This window comes from Alosa alosa, chromosome 18 (assembly GCF_017589495.1).
Source record: "Alosa alosa isolate M-15738 ecotype Scorff River chromosome 18, AALO_Geno_1.1, whole genome shotgun sequence".
NCBI classification, from domain to species: domain Eukaryota; kingdom Metazoa; phylum Chordata; class Actinopteri; order Clupeiformes; family Clupeidae; genus Alosa; species Alosa alosa.
Window position 1 is genome coordinate 24767487 of NC_063206.1, and position 18088 is coordinate 24785574.

The following is an 18088-nucleotide window of genomic DNA, read 5'->3' on the forward strand; positions in this document are numbered from 1 at the left end:
AGGGCAGAAGGATTCAACAAATGCTTAACAATAATTTAACACACACAGTATGGTTCAGATAATCTTTTTTTATTATTTATATCTCTTCCTATTGTGGCAAAGAATGAACAACGCTTAGACAGAGTATGTTAGTTAGCTTAATGGAATGTAACAATTACAGCTGGTAGAACAGAAGAGTACAGCAAAGAGCCTGATTCGACGGCTGAACGCCCATGTGAATACTGGAGTAACAGATACTGCCTGCTCCCCCACCACCCGACACAAACAGACCTGACTGATTCAGCAAATTGGTCCTGACTTGGACCTAATGGGGAGAATCAGGTCTGTTAATGTAGCCTGGAGCCTAGTCTTTCAGACAGGGCTTCCACTGGGGGGACCAGCAGCTTTTGATATGCACTTCTGGAGAATAATAAAAAGCCCCTTCAAATGGAATGAACCAGAAAGGGGGCACTAAAGAGCAAAGCATAAGGAACAATGAACATTTCAAAATAAAACAACTATTTAAAAATAAAAATAAAAAAAAAAACCCACAAAACTGATCCGTCTTAAGGAATGATCAGGAGGTTTGTTCCTTTTTGGGAATTCATCAGTTTGGATAAGTCATTTTGAAATGACCTCTCCTCCCTTGAAGTCTCTCTCCAAGGCAGACATAAGGTTAACAAAAAATAAACTAAAAATAAAAAACAAAACACTTAAGCAATTCGTCTGCACTGTTGTTGGGACCATTCTGTTGGTGCATGTGAGAATGTGGCATTTACATTTGCTTGCCCTCCAGCTCCTTGATCATTCCCCTGTTTCCCAGCTTCTCTATTAGCACTGAGGAGTCCTTGGCATCTGCAAGATCGTTCACCTGCCACTCAATCTTAAGCCCTGTCATGGGAAAACAAAACACATCAACAAGGTTTTTTTTAAGTATATTTTTTTTGGCCTTTTATGCCTTTAATTTACAGGACAGTAGAGAATGACAGGAAGTGAGTGGGAGAGAGAGTCAGGGTGGGATCCGGAAAGGACCACGGGGAGGAATTGAACCCGGGTCGCCGGCGTACGGTGCAGGTGCCTCAGCCAGCCGCGCCACGGCTGGGGCCTACATCAACAAGGTTTGACAGGTTTAACTGGCCCCGTTCTCAGGCTACTCATTCTGCACGGTCACTCACAAAATAATAAAACGTTTTTGATACTGTTATGCAATTGCTATCCACTGAGGCCTAAGGGAGGAACCCTGGTATAAGTTCCAGTGACAGTCATCTTACATGTTATTGTTTACCTGGTCACTGACAGTATTGTTAAGAGAACACAAAATAGGTTCTACAAGTAGAGCCAGTTATTCTCTGACAGCCTGGCAGAGGAACATACAGTAGCAGCTCTAATAATAATGTCCAGCAGGGGTCTCTGCAGATTATGAACCAGCCTGATCACGAGGAGAACGAATGGTTACTGGGTGGGGACATGCCAACAGGAGACATTACACTCCGCAGTTCCCTTCGATAAATTACTTCTCTTGGAGACAGACGGAGTCAGATTTGCTCATGTGATGGGCACCATATGGCCTTAATCCTGTTTCATTGTAGATGTTGCTGACTGTTCAACAATTTCAGTACCTCATTTTACCGTTCTGAAAAAAGAGGGGAAAAGGACCCACCTGGCAGCTTCTTCCTCAGGGCACCCTTTGAGCTGGCGTACAGCATCTTCTTCTTCAGTGGGGCCTCGTCAGGGGCCCTTCACAAAACACAGCAAGAGTTCAGGGAGGCACACCACCTCTACCAAGCACAGAGGAACTACAACATGACAGAGACAGACAGACACACACACACACACACGGTCTGACCAATCAACATGCCTGCAAACACAATACAGTTCTGTATTTTGGTTTGGCGTAGAACCTTGGAAATGAATTGTTCGGGTAGGGGTGGACGGCCTTCGCTATAAAGGGGCTGTTGTTGCTGCTCAGGGTCTACGTACTGCTTGGGCTATGTTGCCTGATGCAGCTAATCAATGGAGTGGAGGCCGTGATCAGGTGATTGAATTAGTGGAGTCACTGCCTGACTGCTGAATAGCTGCGGCTATAATGTTAGACCCTTCACAGATGAAGATGGGACGGGACAGGCCAGGCCAGGCAACCATTTTGTACTGTTAGTCCAAAGACAATTCAACATGGAGTTCAAACACACATAGGTGATGGTGGATTAGCTTGTCACGTTAGAAGTAAACATTTTCAGCCCACACCCTGGTAACCTCTTCCCCGTAACAGTGATGATCACAAGAGATACATTTGCTCGAGCGCTGACAACCAGGTGCAAGTATGCCCATCCTCCATTCTCTTTAAAAGAAATCACATTTATACTGACCACATAATGAAGACCAGGTCCTCTTTTTCAGTCTCCTTGGTTCTGTAGCAGCAGTCATACAGTGCGTAGCGACAGTCTTTGCTTGGGAACATGCTGACAAGCTTTGAGAAGACGTCATCCACATCCGCAACATCTTTCATCTTGAGGGAGTTCTCCTCATCCACTATGATGCTCTTGTCGTCGTCACTCAGGCGGAACATGACTAGCTTGAGCCGATCACACTGCACCTCACCCCTGTGGTGCACCTTGATCTCCTCGTACGCCTTAACCACACCATCATCAACCACTACTCCAGAGGCCTGACAACCAACACACAAGAGAGGAGACGCACACAAAAAAAATATTAGAGACCAGCATGATCAGGATTTAAATAGTTTTATGGTTAAAGTATGGCTTTTGTTCCTAGAGCGAAATGTAATGTCACATATTCTTATGTAATGACAATCCTATAAAAAAACACCTGGCTCTCTTCCAAGCAGGCCCTCACTCCAAATTACTCATCTGAAACCTTGAAAGGGTCACTGTTGTCATGGTTTATTACCCAAACGGTCAGACATTACAGAAGACTATAGGGGACTGGGATTCCCACATAAGAGGCAGTGGCAGACAAACTGCTAACTTCAGGGACCATCTGCACCATCAATGATCACTAAGTCATGGCCTGAACCCATGCAGTTACTGACACCATTAAGACACACAGCACATAACTTCAGAACTAGTTATACAAGCTTTAAATTGCAGCTCCTCCCTCTACACTCTTGTAATGACACTGACCTTCAATTTCTCAAAGCTTTTGAGGTAACCTTTAAAACAAACTCTTTCACGAGCAGAATTCGACTGAGATTTGCTGGTAATGTTATGTATGCTTGAACATTATATGCCTGAAAGTTGCTAGCTTATGCTCAGCAGTCGATAAGTGATAGACACACCGCCATTTTAGGCATTAAGTCAACAATATGACTTCTTTTCCAGCTCGTCTTCAGGTAGGGAGTGTCAGGGAAAGACAGGTTGCTCGATTCAACTTGAGGTGATGTCTGTCGATGCAGTCATCAAATAATAGGCCTACAATACAATCCTTACAATGACTTAGACGCACATTCACTTGTTTAAATGCAATATTAAAGTGAATGGGAAAGGCAATATGACAAGTTGTTATGCTTCTGATAATGATAGGCTACTGCAGATTTCACTTTTTTTCCAGGCCTTCCACATTCCTGCGCTAGCAGAACAAGTCCACACTTGTAAGCACACCTGAAGACACGCAAAAGATGTGTCGGGTTTTTCCCATTCATGCGACGCTGTATCTGTGCGTCTCAACACAATCTGAATTCCAATGTTATAAGGATTGCTGCGCAGATGTATTGGGAAGATTTTAACGACAAAACTCGACTAAATCTGTTGCAAGTCACCGCCCTGAAACCAGATCATGATGTAACGACAAACCCTCAATCCACGTAATTAGCAACATTATGTGCAAATCTATGGCTTGTCACGATGCTCACATTACATAGCTTTCGAATAAAACGTGCTTTCGAAAATAGTGACGTTAGTGTTAGATCTGAGGTTACTATCGCTAGGCTAATGGTGGCATTTTTTTTTTTAACATGAGGCACACACCTTTCCAATACATCAAAAATGAATCCACATGAATGGACAATAATCCCCGTAAGTTATTTCAGTCTGCGCCGGAAAATGTATATAACATGGACATTAAGAATGAAACAGACTTACCATGTTGACTGTACGTTCTCAGAGAGGTCGGCTGAGCCACTGGAAAGATGAGAGTAGGTTTATGCGCAGGCCCTCCCCGCTTTAACTCTCCTATGACGTTCCAGCGGGAGAAATTAACTTCCGGATACTAGAAATCCATGTAGCCCATTGGCTCCTATAGAGATCTATTCATTCTGCCTACAAGCCTGATTCTTTTAGGCCCTATTTGAAGGTATGGCTAGTACATTTTTCAAATAACGTGAAATATTTTACATTTCTTGAAATATAAAGGGACCTAAACATTGGACACGATATGCTGCAATAGATTCATTTTTAGTAAGTTCTCTTGTAAGCCTGATTAAGCTAAATATGCCTACTTAGCTGTAGGCTACTAGGCCTATACAATTTTTATGCATTTCATTTGATTTGAATCAAATAATATAGTGAATTGGTTGGCTAGTTAACACATCCAGTTTGTTTTAGGGAGAATCCCATGCTGTGCAGAGGTCATAGACCAGGGGTGGGCAAACTGCGGCCCGCCGAGCATTTTCATCCGGCCCGCCGAGCATTACATTTGGTTATCAGGCTGCTCGCTATTTTTTTCCTGCGATAGAGACGACGTTGGTTAGCCTTACTGCAAACCGCTTTCACTCTCCTTAGAGAACGGTTGCAATGTCAATGTCAAAACATCATGTTGAATAGAGATATAACATCATGTTAAACTAAGTTAACTCTTAGTTATCTCCGTTGCAGCTGATCTAACGTGAACATTATGCGATCCATTTAATTGGGAACAGAGCCATATAAAGGTACCTTTATATGGCTCTGATTGGGAACGCGTCTGTACTCACGAGAGGGAGAGAGCCGCAGGTTCCAGCTGGCTTGTCAATGTTGATGATATCTCCTTCTTATAAGAAACTTTTAAAAGGAAATCATGAAGGCAACAGTAGTTCCCACTACTGACCATTTAAAAGCTGTGAGAGGGCCCAGCCGTAGGTACACCACTAGCCATAGCGGAGCAGGCAGAAGATAATTTTTATAGAAAATAAGAAATAAACGTGAATTAAAGCGACTGTCTTAAAGCGACAGTGCACAATTTATACATTTGTTAAACAGCATAAAAGTATCAGTATTTTTAAGCAATTCATATTTTAAAAGAAATACTTTTCATACTAAATTATAGGCTATAAAAAAATATTTTTGTATGTGATGGGTTGTTGTGCGGCCTTTGAGCCAAAAAGTTTGCCCACCCCTGTCATAGACCCATAGTCCCTCATGTAAGGGCACTCCAGCCTATAGGTTCTACAGGGGAAATGCTATAATACCATTCCCACTACGTATGTGTAATGTATGTAAAAATCCTAGAATTTGGAGAACTTTAGTTTCCTTGGGGTACTGATAGACCTAGTTTATTTTCTGTGGACCAGTTTTCACTTGGCTTGGTTACATTCTTGACAATGTAGATTTTAGTATTGGTTGTGATGTATTTTTTTATTTTTTAATTTTAAACAAAATTGTTTGTAAGCTATTCTATGTGAAAATTACTCTCTAAATGAAATAGCCTAATTAATAAACCTTATATATTTCAGGTGTAGGTTACCAGGTAACCAAGAGCCAATAAGATCAGAAGATTTGAGACAACTTCCTTATAAGGGTAAAGCTTACATGGCAGGTTTAACCTGACAAGAAGAGCAAGATAATGAGATCCTTATTTGGCAATGGGGCTTTGCTCGCTTAGGAGACAAGACCTGAAATTATGACAGTCGGAGATTCACATGTCTTTATGCACATGTCTCAAAATGCTCCATAATTGCACTTGCAGCCCACCATCAGTAGCATCTTTCCTTATGACAACCATCTACCATCTTTCCTTATGACAAAAGTTTCTGACAAATACACATTGCATAAAGTAGTAGGCTACAGGACATCACTCACTCTTTCTCACTCACACACACACACACTCTTTTCTCTCACACAGATTCTTAAAATTGTGTAAGAGTATGGTATGTCCACACCAGCATGCTGGGACAAGCTTTCCTCCAGCAGAGCAAAGGAATGTGTAGAGTTGGCTATGTGTTATCCTGTCATGCAGGAGGTGTGCTACAATGACTTGGGGCAGAGGTGTAACACATCTTGAAAAAGGAGACACAAATAATCGTCCAATGAGTCACTGGCCTTGAAGACAGCATATGGGTGGAATAGTTTTTTTTAATTTCCTGAACATGGACAAAAAGAAAGCGTATAAATGCACTATTTCTTTCAGTTGCAAGGACCTATTCATGGATTTAGGTTTGAAGAATTATTCATCATCTTTATGGATTTCAAATATCACACAGAGAATTAAGATAGGAAAACTTGCAGAAACATGTGACGACATGAAATGCTCTGAATCACTTGAGCTAGATCATTATTTTAGCACAGCATGTTGTATAGCTACCCTAAAAAAAACTAAAGGAAATTGAATTAGAGAAACTATTAGGAAAGGGCTATTGATGGGAAGCAAAAATAGAGCACAATAACAAGTAACAGGACACTGCAAAACAGTGCATACACTCCGCCAAAGGGGATGGACCTTAAGGCCTGGTCATTGTTCTTCTAACAGGGCCATTACAGCATGGCCACATTTAGCCACTGTAGGACAAAACAGAAGTGTGCGTCATACTCTAACTCCAGAGAAAGATGAACTGTTCAATGCAACATGTTAAATTAAAAATGAGCAATGAAGTCTATAACATTAGTGAATGTTCTTATGAGTGAAATTTAGTAACACACAGCTGGTCTGCAAATGTTTGTTTAGTAGAGCTGAATAATTAATAACATAGGGAAGGATGCTCTCCTTACCTCAAAGAGGGTGAGCTCCACAGTTTCGGAATCATCTTTGTCCAGAGTCTTAAATGTCTCTATAGAAGTACACCAGCAATATTTTTCAGTATGAGGACTAATGAAATTGTGTGTGTGTGTATGCATGCATCCATGCGTACGTGTGTGTGTGTATGCATGCATGCATGTTTGCATACGTGTGTGTGTGTGTGTGTGTGTCTGTCTGTCTGAGTGTGTGTGTGCGCGTGTGTGTGTGTGTGTGCACGTGAGTGTGTGTGTGTGTGTGTGTGTGTGTGTACACACAGTACATTGCATGTGCCCTACATTATGCAGCACACAGACTTACTGAACAGTGATTCCAGGCGAACTAAGCAGCAGACGAAGTTGTCAAAGTCAATAGAGAGATTGGTATCACTGTAGCGTGCCACAAGGACCTGATGCATAGGGTTATTGAGGGAGAATCCTGGGAAAGACACAGACGAGACGAAACAATGTGGTGACAAAAGCCAAATAAATCATGTTGAATACAGAATAAAGACTGAATTAGAGAGAAGGGGAGAGTAAGAGAGAGAGAGAGAGAGAGAAAGACATAGATGTCACTGTGTGTGTGTGTGTGTGTGGGGGGGGTTACAGATGTTCAGCTGTACCCCTTTTTGGTAGTGTTGAGTTACAGACCTGTAATGACACATTCCTGTTAGATAATCAAGCTCTTAGAAGCTTTGCTGTATTAGATCCAGGTGTCTGATTATGGTTGTTAACTAAATACGTGTTACATACTACTATGTACCTGCATCCTCGACAGCCATCCTCATTTCAGCTGAACTCATGCAACCAGTTTTGTCTGCATCTCTCTCACGGTAGTAGTCCTTTGAGACAGAACATTTAATTCACAACACACAATTAATCATCATTTGAGAACATCATGATGACACACCACACACATAAATCATTCTTGTTTCACACCTTGAGGTCCATATTAAGAGACTGCAAAATATGTAAATATTTCAGTTAGTTATAATAATATGGGGCCTCTATCAAGCTGGTGGTGGTAGTGGGTAGTACAACAACCAGACCACATGTTTGTTAAGTCATAAGATAAGACACCTACCAGATACTTCTGGATTTTTGTCCACAGGATCTTGAATTCTACCAGGCCCAATTTGCCAGACCCATCTTTCTAAGAAAGACATGTTAAGGAATCTCATAGTCTCTCCCATGCCAAACAATTATCGTATGCACAAAAACATGTACGTACACAAAAACAAATGTATGTTTAATCGGGGAAAGGATACATCCAGAAGATTGACCATGTTACGGCAGGTGGCAAGACTAAACCCACTGGTCTTAATATCAGAACCTGAAATAAAAGAGGAGTCAGCTGAATGCCCCCTATTTTCTGACCATGTTTGTAAATTTGGATGTTTGCATGTAAATTTGGCTTTGAATTTAAATTTTAAAAAGAATACACAAAGCACCACTCTCCAACTCACGTTTCGCAACCACTTTGTTAAGGATCCTTTGCAACTCAAAGGCAGAAATCTCACAATCCTGTTAAGAAAAATCAACAAAATGAATACCGGAAATGATACCTATGATTAGACAGTAATTTTCTATCCAGTTATGCTACAATATTGTTAGATATATGTATGTGTGTATGATATATAATATTGTGAGATGCATGCGTGTATATTGCAATAATGTACAGTGTGTGTATGATATAGGCTATAATATTTTAAGCTATACTGAATGTATTTATGTATTATATATAATAATGTGAGATGCATGTGTGTGTACGATAATATTATGAGATATATGTATGTGTGTATATGATATAAAATATTGTAAGTCTAAGGCTTACATGTCCTGCCAGCTGTCCAAACAGGTTGCGAAACCGGTCATCAACATCATCTTCATCAACATGAACCTAAGAGAGAGAGGGATGAATAAATGTAGCTTGTTAGTGAATCATTTTTGTGAGAAACATTTTACAAAATAATCATATGTATATTTATGAATCATGTAAAGCTAAACCCATCCCCCAGTGACATACCTCCTCTACGTGACAATCAACAGGGTCATCCAACTCCCTGGTTTATCAAAAAGATCACATTTTAGCGCAAAATTACATAAGAGCCTGAAACAATAAACTTGAACACATTTCTTGGACAATAGTAATGATGTTTTAGCCTGGGAGAATCCAGACGGACGTTGGCAAATTTAAATTTGCTCTGCAGGTCCGTCTGGCAAGCCATTCACTCCCATTTCCAGTGTTCCTAAAACCCGGGCACCAATCACAACCGTTGAGGCGGGCTTAACATGATGACATCAAAGCAGTTTTTGAAAAATGCTTATTTGTTGCTTTGCATATGTCATCTCCTTCATTGCGCTCATTGGCTTTAGGTCTATCCAGTTGCGTCCAGAGGCATTTTTATCGGCGTCTGTTGGTGACGCCGTTTGGAAATGGGAGGTGAATGAACCTTGTCCAGACCCAATTTCAATTGAGATACGGTCTGGTGCTAACCAGGTTAATGATGTTTGCCAATTAAACTTGGAATTGGTTTAATAAAACTGTTCATGTCTGAAACCTTACTGAAAGTCAGCATGCTTCTCAGAGAAGATCCGCACAGCAAAGTCGCCGTTCTTGTTGGGCTCAAATGTGGACGGGAGGACAAGGTACTCCCCGGGAGGCAGGCAGAAGCGGTTGCTGACCTCGCGCAGGTTTATAAAGGTCTCCGAGCGAGCTTTGGAGGCATTGCGCAAGAAGAAGTCTCTATTCAGATGAACCTGTCTCCTCCCAACGTACTAGAAGGCATGAAGAAGAAAAAGAGAATTATATATACAGCCACTAGAGGGCATCGTCACTTCTGTTTGAGGACATGCAGTGGTTTTGAACTGTAGATGAGCAATGCATGGTTGCAGATGAGGTGTCAAGACAAAGGCCTAAACAAAACATGACATTGTTTTTTATACAAAGGTATACTCACAAGCCAGTATCATTTTGCCATGTCAGTTAATCCCCACACATCAGGTTCAAATATACTGACCATTCCTCAATAACCCATTCCTTTTTCAATCATCTGTATACATACCTCGTCAGGCACCTACAAGGGAAAAAAAACAGAAAAATATCACCAACACCTCCCAAACAATTTTTTACATATAGAATTATATTTGCTAATATTACATCATTTGTTTATATTAGGCAATAATTGTCTGCTGATTCATGTTATCATAAAGTGTTTTTCATTGCCTGCATTAAATTGTACGTGACCAATCAAATTCAAACATTGGATCGGTGGATACGGTGGATCCGTACGACCTACCTCGTAGATGGCGAAGCCGATGGTGTGCATGTCCTGGCCCATCTTCCTCATCTTCCTACGGTTCTTCTGGATCAGACCCACGATGAAGGTGCAGCCAACCTCGTTATCATCAGGGTCATCATCCTCCTCATCCAACTTGATCACAAACTGAGGATTCTGCCAAAAGGAGTCTGGAGCAAAACATAACTGCAGGTCACTCAGCACTCAAACACATCACTTCTCACTGGAAATTAGTGCGAAAATCTGAAAGATAACCTTGTAGCCAGTAGATGAATTTAATCATGCAAACTTCTATGTTTTAAACGGAGCTCAAATGCATCTTCTGAAAATAAATCTGTTCTATTACAGCTATTATCAGGAACACATATATTTTAATGTGACAAAAGAACTTAAACATAACTTGATTTTGACTTTCAACAAGTGAGGCACTTATCTGAAAGAAAATAATAAAAATTAATCGAAATGACGCGCAGTAACATTTATTATCTCATCAGGATATTAACAGCAATAACTCAACAGACATATACAATACTACATATACTATTATATAATATTTATAATCAGTACTTGGAAAATTCCTGCAGCCTCCAGCAGTTGAGCCTTTCCTCCAACTTCCTTCAAATTTGGACAGGGACCATTTCTCCACCTCATCATCAGAGAGGGCATCAGGAGTCAGGTTACAGATCTCCAAACGCGAGTAATGATGCAACCAGTCAGAAAAAGACATCCTGGTGCATACACACACACACACACACACACACACAAAAATAAACACACACGCGCACACAAAACAAACACACACACACACACACAAAGACAGAGAGAGAGAAAGTGAGACCGTCACAAATACAGTGTTTGTGTCCACATTTTATGAGCGAGAAATGTGTCAAGAGCTCAGCCCAGTCAGCAATTAAAAGCATTTGACCAGAGTTAAGCCTGTGTCAACATTTAGTATATAGGGGTCAATGTGGGTTATTTTACTGCACCCCAGCTAATACAGGTTAGACAAAAGATGTGCATGGTTCCTGGGCTGGATTTAGAACCACTACTGGTCCTTTGCAACTGGCTGGAATCATCTCATTGCTACTGTTTAAAAGAGCGAAGCCAAGTCAATTAGCCATCGCCCGAGATGCTGAGATACTCTCTGGTGGTTCATGACAGGGTCATGCTTCAGTGCCTTATCTAAAAAAAAAAAAAGGACTAGGTCAAAAAGACGGGGAAAACACGGTAGGTATATAACAAGGTATAGTATGATGCAGTTAACAACATTATAGTCTGAAAAGAATATATGAACAAAACGGGCCCAGATAAACATACAAAGCCTAACCTAAATATACTGAAATCAAACTGTATCTAATGTCACCCTGGGTTACGCCCAAGGTTCAGTCTGAATTTCCACAACCTGGGTATGACCTGTTTTGGTCTGAGTGGTTAAACATAGGTTAGTAGTACCCTAGTCAGACTCATTGGTCTGGTCAGGTATTATGAGAAGTGGATCCCATCAAACCCATCAAATCAATGGTAAAGTGTTTGTATTAGTGTAGTGAGAAATTCCAGAGTGTATGTACTTTAACAGTCATTTTAATCATCACCCCAGCCTTTGATCATGCCAAACCTTTTGTCAACCAAACTGCTCTTGTGACCTTTGTCAATCAAATGCTCACATGACCCATTGTAACCACATGAGGACACATGACGACAATTAATCATTTGATGATGAGTCCTTTCCTCTTGACACAATCAAAGAAGGTGGGCTACGCTTTAAATGCAGAGGGAAGACACTGCTCTGGAGGTTCAGTAGGCCACCGCCTTAAGCGGTGGGCTATGCTGGCCTCCGAGCTCATATGCTGGCCTCCGAGCTCGTAGTTCTAACACCATTGTTAACCAATAAATGTTTCACTATGTTCTCAGTTTTCAAACCTGCCTCTGTCTGCTTGCACTTAATTTTTCTTACAACATTAGTCTAACAGATGTGTTCTTGTGTTGTGCTTATATGAAAGCATCTCAGCCCAGGATTCTCAGTTGTATATTCTGACAAAAATAAGTATATATACCGGTAAGTATATATACTCTTTTGATCCCATGAGGGAAATTTGGTCTCTGCATTTATCCCAATCCGTGAATTAGTGAAACACACACAGCACACAGTGTACACACAGTGAGGTGAAGCACACACTAATCCCGGCGCAGTGAGCTGCCTGCATCAACAGCAGCGCTCGGGGAGCAGTGAGGGGTTAGGTGCCTTGCTCAAGGGCACTTCAGCCGTGCCTACTGGTCAGGGTTCGAACCGGCAACCCTCCGGTTACAGGTCCGAAGTGCTAACCAGTAGGCCACGGCTGCCCCGTGCAGCTACTGAACTGTTCTGCAACAAATATTCAGCAATGGGTTTTCACAGGCAAGTCAATCAAACTGGGAAGAAGAGAAGGTAATGTCATTCAGTTCCAGGTTGCTGCATGCACAAATATTTTAGAATGACTGAACAATAAACCAAAGTATTCATTAGAGTAACCTTCTGGTACAATGGCAAAGGGAAGAATGATTAACCATGTTACACAAGTGTAGGATTTACCAGAACTCTCCATCCTCTGAGGCGTTCTTCAGTCTGTCCCGATCCTCATCGCTGACAGAGTCCCATTCAGAAGATCTACAGGCAGGAAGGACAAAACACTGTGACTTAGTGCAGCTGACAGCATGATCGCAGGAACAGGTTTTGTGAGGGAAGTTGTTGTATTGTCTTCCTTTGCAGTCTGGTGACGTGTGGCCGAAGAGCCGAGCCGCTCAGGACATACCTGTCGCTCCACGCTCCTGTCCACTCCACCTGACCCCAGGGATTTCGGATGCGGATGAGTTTCTCCGAACCACCCCTGGTGCGCACCTGGACAGACACACACACACACACACACACACACACACACAGGGTTAATTTATCACTGCAAACCTTTTACTGCCAAGGGCACAACTGTGGACTGTGCATGCAACAAGAGTGGCAATGTAGTCAGTTTAGGACTCAATTCAACACAAAGTCATATTGTTGTCCTTTTCTGCCCTCTGCCCAGTAGCCCACCTTTCTAGTCCTTATTTTCCTTCTGTCTTTTGTGTTTGTTTAGACCATTTCCTGTCAACCCATTCCAGGCCTGACCACGCCCTGGACTCAAGTGATTGACAGCATGCTGAGCCTGTAATCAACTGCTGGTCCTATGCAACAGCCTGCAATCATCTCAATAGTCCCCGTTTGCATGCACATTTTTCTTTTAATTGGAATGAATTTTGTAGATTCCGATTATCACACACACAAAAAAAACTATCGAATAAGTGTATGGTGATTGGAATGGATTATACCACCCCTTTCAATCCCACTGAAATTACAATCAGATTGGGCAGTTTTATTCCAATCAAGGTGTTTATATATAGCTTGGTTGGCACCATCGTAACAGTTTATATACGTATTCCGATTGAGGCATGAATCTGATTCTAATCGGATTAAATGTGCCCATGTAAACCCACCCAATAGGTGTCTACTGTATAAAAGCCAGGCAAAGTCACTCAGCCAATCGCCTGAGATCCTGAGATACCCTCATGCTTCCTGATGCTTCAGTGCCTTATCTAAGAAAAAACGTGACAGTAAGAGCGACCATGACGGTGTTCTCACCTCATCAGCTCCAGTGAGAGAGTATGCGTGTCCCTTCACCAGCTTCTGTGATGTGATGGCCTCCGAATCAGCTGAGCTGGTGATCTGTACACAGGGATGAGAGTATTTTTTTTTTTAAAGGTGTTCCCTGATTGATGTCATGAGAGGAAACCTGGTAGGTAACTGCACAATAAACACATTCCCAAATCATCAAACTGCCGTTATTAATGGGGAACATTTATACTTACATTTATTCATTTAGCAGACACTTTTTATCCAAAGTGACTTACATATGGCAATTATATTACAAAGGATTACATTGACCCTAGAGCAACTTGGGGTTAAATGCCTTGCTCAGGGGCACAATGGTGGAAGCCAAGAATTGAACCCACAACTTTTAGGCTACATAATAATAATAATAATAATAATAATAATAATGCCTTACATTTATATACACTATGCTACCACTACGCCACCACTGCCCAGTGGAACAGTGAAGTAATCTGTTGCCTGTCTGATCATCTATAAAACATTAGGAGTGTAACAAGGTTTTGTAAGATTAAGTTTCAGTTATATACAGATAAAGATGTTAAATTCCTTCTGCTATAGGTTAGGGACTTCCTACAGTGGCCTATCAACAAACAAACCTAAAAACAGCTTCATTAACAATAATATTAATATATATTTCATTGCTCTGCAGAATCTTTAAGACGCACATCAATAGAGCATCCAAGGAGGGAGCCTCTGTTCAGGGCTTTCTTGATTATTTTGAAGAGTTCTGGTCTGGCCTGCTTGAGGTCGTGGGCCTCTGCGATCCCCCCAGTGAAGTCCTCAAAGCCCTCAGTGGTGGTGCCTCCCGACAGGGCCTCATAGCACCCATTCAGCCTGAAGGAAGATAATTGTATGGCTATAGCTTATATATTGTAGTGCCCTGAGGACTATAGATTGTAGTGCCCCGTCTGTAATATGCACATTGTTTGTATATTTTGCATTGTCGATATTGCTTACTGTACACTGCATTGTGTACTATGTATATATTTTTTCTTGTACTGCTAATGAGTCACCAACAGCTGAATCAAATTCCCTTTGTGTGTGAAAACATACTTGGTCATTAACAAGGCAAAGTTCTGATTCTGATTTTGAGATGGATCAAGTGACACAGATGAAACAGGTGGCTTTATGTTCACATCAACTCACTTAGCATAGGCCTTCTCCAGCAGGGCGCTCCAGAACTCAGAGCCAGTTGCTGAGTGAACAAATAGCAGCTCTCCGTCTCTGGTGGGCAGACGGTCATCAACCACAACGTCCACCCACTCCCCAAACTGCCAGAACTGAAATAAGGGGCAGACAATACAGGCTCTGAATGGCACTGAATCCAAGCCAATAGCAGCACAGTGCAGATACATTATACCAACAGTAGCCCTAATTTACATGGCAGGCAAAGTCCATCAACACGCAAAGTTTTCATGCAGCTAATGTAAGTTACAAATTTGTTCAGAAATATTCTGGAACGACTTGCAAAAATACTCGTCACACCTCAAAGAATTAAGGAAGGAACACAATGTAATATACAGGAGAGGGGTTGGGGTGGGGGTGCAGTAGGAGTTGAGGTTGTCACACACCTCAAAATGGAAGATCCCAGCATAGCCCTGCTCAAAACTCTGGTCAGAAGGAACAACACGAGACAGGACTTGTTTGTTCAGAGTCAGTGAGGCAATGGCTGCCAGTAGCCAACAGTCCCCTATAGAAAGAGGGCAGGCATTTTTAAACCAAGGACATTGAACAACCAAGCAAACACCAGGAAAGTTATTCCACTATAAACTTTCTCAACAAGCTCAGGACTTTATCAGAAGGCCAACCAGAGGCTCAGGAAGTCGTGTCTGATATTGGGCGTGCAGGATTTGCTTGTGTTTCCTGGCAGACCATTTTATCCAAAGTGATGTTTATTGTTCTCGCTGTACATTATCATTAAACATTTACAATTGACAATAAACATGATCATTAAAAATGTACAGTTTAAAGTAGTCATATCAAATTTCTGAGTGTAAGTGATGGGCTATATATATGGAGTCAGAGAGCATTCATGTGAATGGAGCTTTCTGCAGCACACTGAAGAGCTGTGTAATAAAATGTTATACTACTACATGATTGCATGCAGGATGCTAATCTGCCCATTCAATCTGTTTCTATTTCCGGTTGAAACGTTCAAAACCAAAGCAATCACTTTGAAATGAAAATGAATCAGACTTTAGCGTAATGCTCTAAAAGATGTTGACTTTAAAACTTGTTTTTTAAATGTTTGTCCCCAAGTTACCATTAGCTCAATGTTGTTTCCTGTGCCAACCGAAATACCTTAGGAGCGCACATGTTTGTATATGCAGTTCAATTTGATCATATTGTGAAATGAATGCTCTAAAGCCTGGACAACCAAAGTCATAAATTAAACTGTATGTAAACAATTTCTGAGGTATTGTGGGGCACTTGTCACTATTTGAATAGAAATGGTTTGCAGACAATGTTGAATTTATAAAGATAATTATAATATGCAAATTAAATCTATTCAAATATGGTTCGATCATCTGAGCCCAATGAAATTTTCCATCTCGGCCAGAGCTCCACCCGTACGCTAAGGTTGTGTCTGTGCAGTTAGTTGTCTCTTTGTGATTAGGCGCTGGCAGCAACAAGACCAAGGAGTGGCTGAACAAGAGAAACTGGAGAAGCACACCTGCTCTCTCTGCAAACAAGTAGAGATTGGCATTGGGTAGCCTAATTATCCTCACCAAGAGCCCCTTGGCAGATATCTGTTCTGGTGGCATCTTCAAGAATAAACTGGGGGTTTCGGCTTAGCTCCTGGATAACAACAACAACAACAACAACAACACAAAGTTAAACACTACTACAAGGATGTTATATTTTTAAATATTTATTTTTCAACAAGGTAAACAAAAACAATGCTTGAACATTCTATTTGGGCCCCAATCTACTTCCTCTCCATTAAGATAACATATGGAATGTTAAAAAGGAAGTCTTGTGGGGCCAACTATGATGCTGATAATGGAACTCTGTATCCTTTATTTTACCATCTTTTTTTCAAGGGAGCCCTGGGCCCCAAAAAGTCAAAATAACAACAGAATATAGCCTATAATATATACTTCACACTTAAGGTATAGAGTAAATCAAGTAGGCTATATATAAAATTGAGTAGGCCCTCAAAGATGAACTAGCCTACACTGAAAATGCTCAGTGCACTTCATAATATTCTTAGGTTGACCTATTATGTAGTAGGCTACCACAAATATCCCACTTGGCTGACAAAGCTTTCCCAACAAAGTGTTAGCACAAAAAACAAAATAACAGACAGTTGTCCTACCGTAGGTCGCTTCCAGGTGACACCGCGGACTTTAAATGAGCTAGGTCCAAGTTCTTTAAATCCAAGAGAAGACACCCCTGCCTCAAAGGTATCATCTTTAAACAGTCGCCCAGACTCAAGGCATTGCCTTCTCAGCACCTCGTAATCTTGACCTAGGTATTTTACTGCATGCGAGTTTGATCCGATGCCCTGAGCCTTCTCCCGGTCGTGCTGAAGCTTCGACGCTATTCCCGACATAGTTGTCGCAGATGGTATTCTGCCACAATCAGATGAGCAGAAAGCTATATACTCTACCGGTTTGTTAACAAAAATAACAACAGGTGTGATTACTGGGGTGGCGAAAGAAAGTAAGTAGGCTAACACTGCCTCTACAGTCACTGTCAGTCGTTATCCTCTGAGAGTTAACAGGTGTGTCCACATTTCCCTGCTGGACCTCCACGGTCCTTTTCTGTGCCGTATGATTCATTAGAAGGTAGCGATGCTTTCCACACACTTCAGCAACTGCAGTCATACATTTCGTAGACCATGTGTTTTGAATTTCTATCCTAATAAATGATGAAACTTTAAACAGAACAGATTTAAACCGAAATAACACATTTTGGATCCTATCCAAGTACAACCACAGAAAACAAAAGAGAAGGATGCATTAGGAGGAAGGTGTAGGACAATGGGAGCTATATCATTCAGTTTTGTAATAAAGCATTCTTTATCTGTTGTATTTCCAGCTCAATCTTTCCTGCATCTCAACCTCAAAAGGTTTTAAACATCTCTGTTTCAAATAACACATAAGTTGGTCATGTCTTGAGTAGGCCTATCTGTTAAATATATACTTATTTTTTATAGGCAGATCCAATGTACTTTTTAATTGGATTTAGTGTTGCCATCTGTCTAC

At 41.3% G+C, this 18088-nt stretch overlaps 2 protein-coding genes across 2 annotated transcripts; both read right to left on the bottom strand.

Annotated features, from left to right (window-relative positions):
* Positions 1–53: 53 nt before the first annotated feature.
* cfl1l (cofilin 1 (non-muscle), like) lies at positions 54–4183 on the bottom strand. Its single transcript, XM_048269469.1, has 4 exons — positions 4077–4183; positions 2346–2644; positions 1640–1716; positions 54–870 (listed from the first exon to the last, which is right to left on the bottom strand). The coding sequence occupies exons 1-4, from the start codon at positions 4077–4079 to the stop codon at positions 755–757; spliced, it is 495 nt and encodes a 164-aa protein (XP_048125426.1). The 5' UTR covers positions 4080–4183; the 3' UTR covers positions 54–754.
* Positions 4184–6245: 2062 nt separating this feature from the next.
* Positions 6246–17845, bottom strand: LOC125311776 (calpain-2 catalytic subunit-like). Its single transcript, XM_048270096.1, has 21 exons — positions 17197–17845; positions 16607–16676; positions 15449–15567; positions 15024–15157; positions 14543–14711; positions 13848–13931; positions 12988–13073; positions 12768–12842; positions 10766–10926; positions 10199–10368; positions 9965–9976; positions 9466–9677; positions 8926–8962; positions 8734–8799; positions 8366–8423; positions 8168–8232; positions 7984–8052; positions 7663–7741; positions 7222–7338; positions 6897–6955; positions 6246–6686 (listed from the first exon to the last, which is right to left on the bottom strand). The coding sequence occupies exons 1-21, from the start codon at positions 17431–17433 to the stop codon at positions 6663–6665; spliced, it is 2103 nt and encodes a 700-aa protein (XP_048126053.1). The 5' UTR covers positions 17434–17845; the 3' UTR covers positions 6246–6662.
* Between the last annotated feature and the right edge of the window lie 243 nt (positions 17846–18088).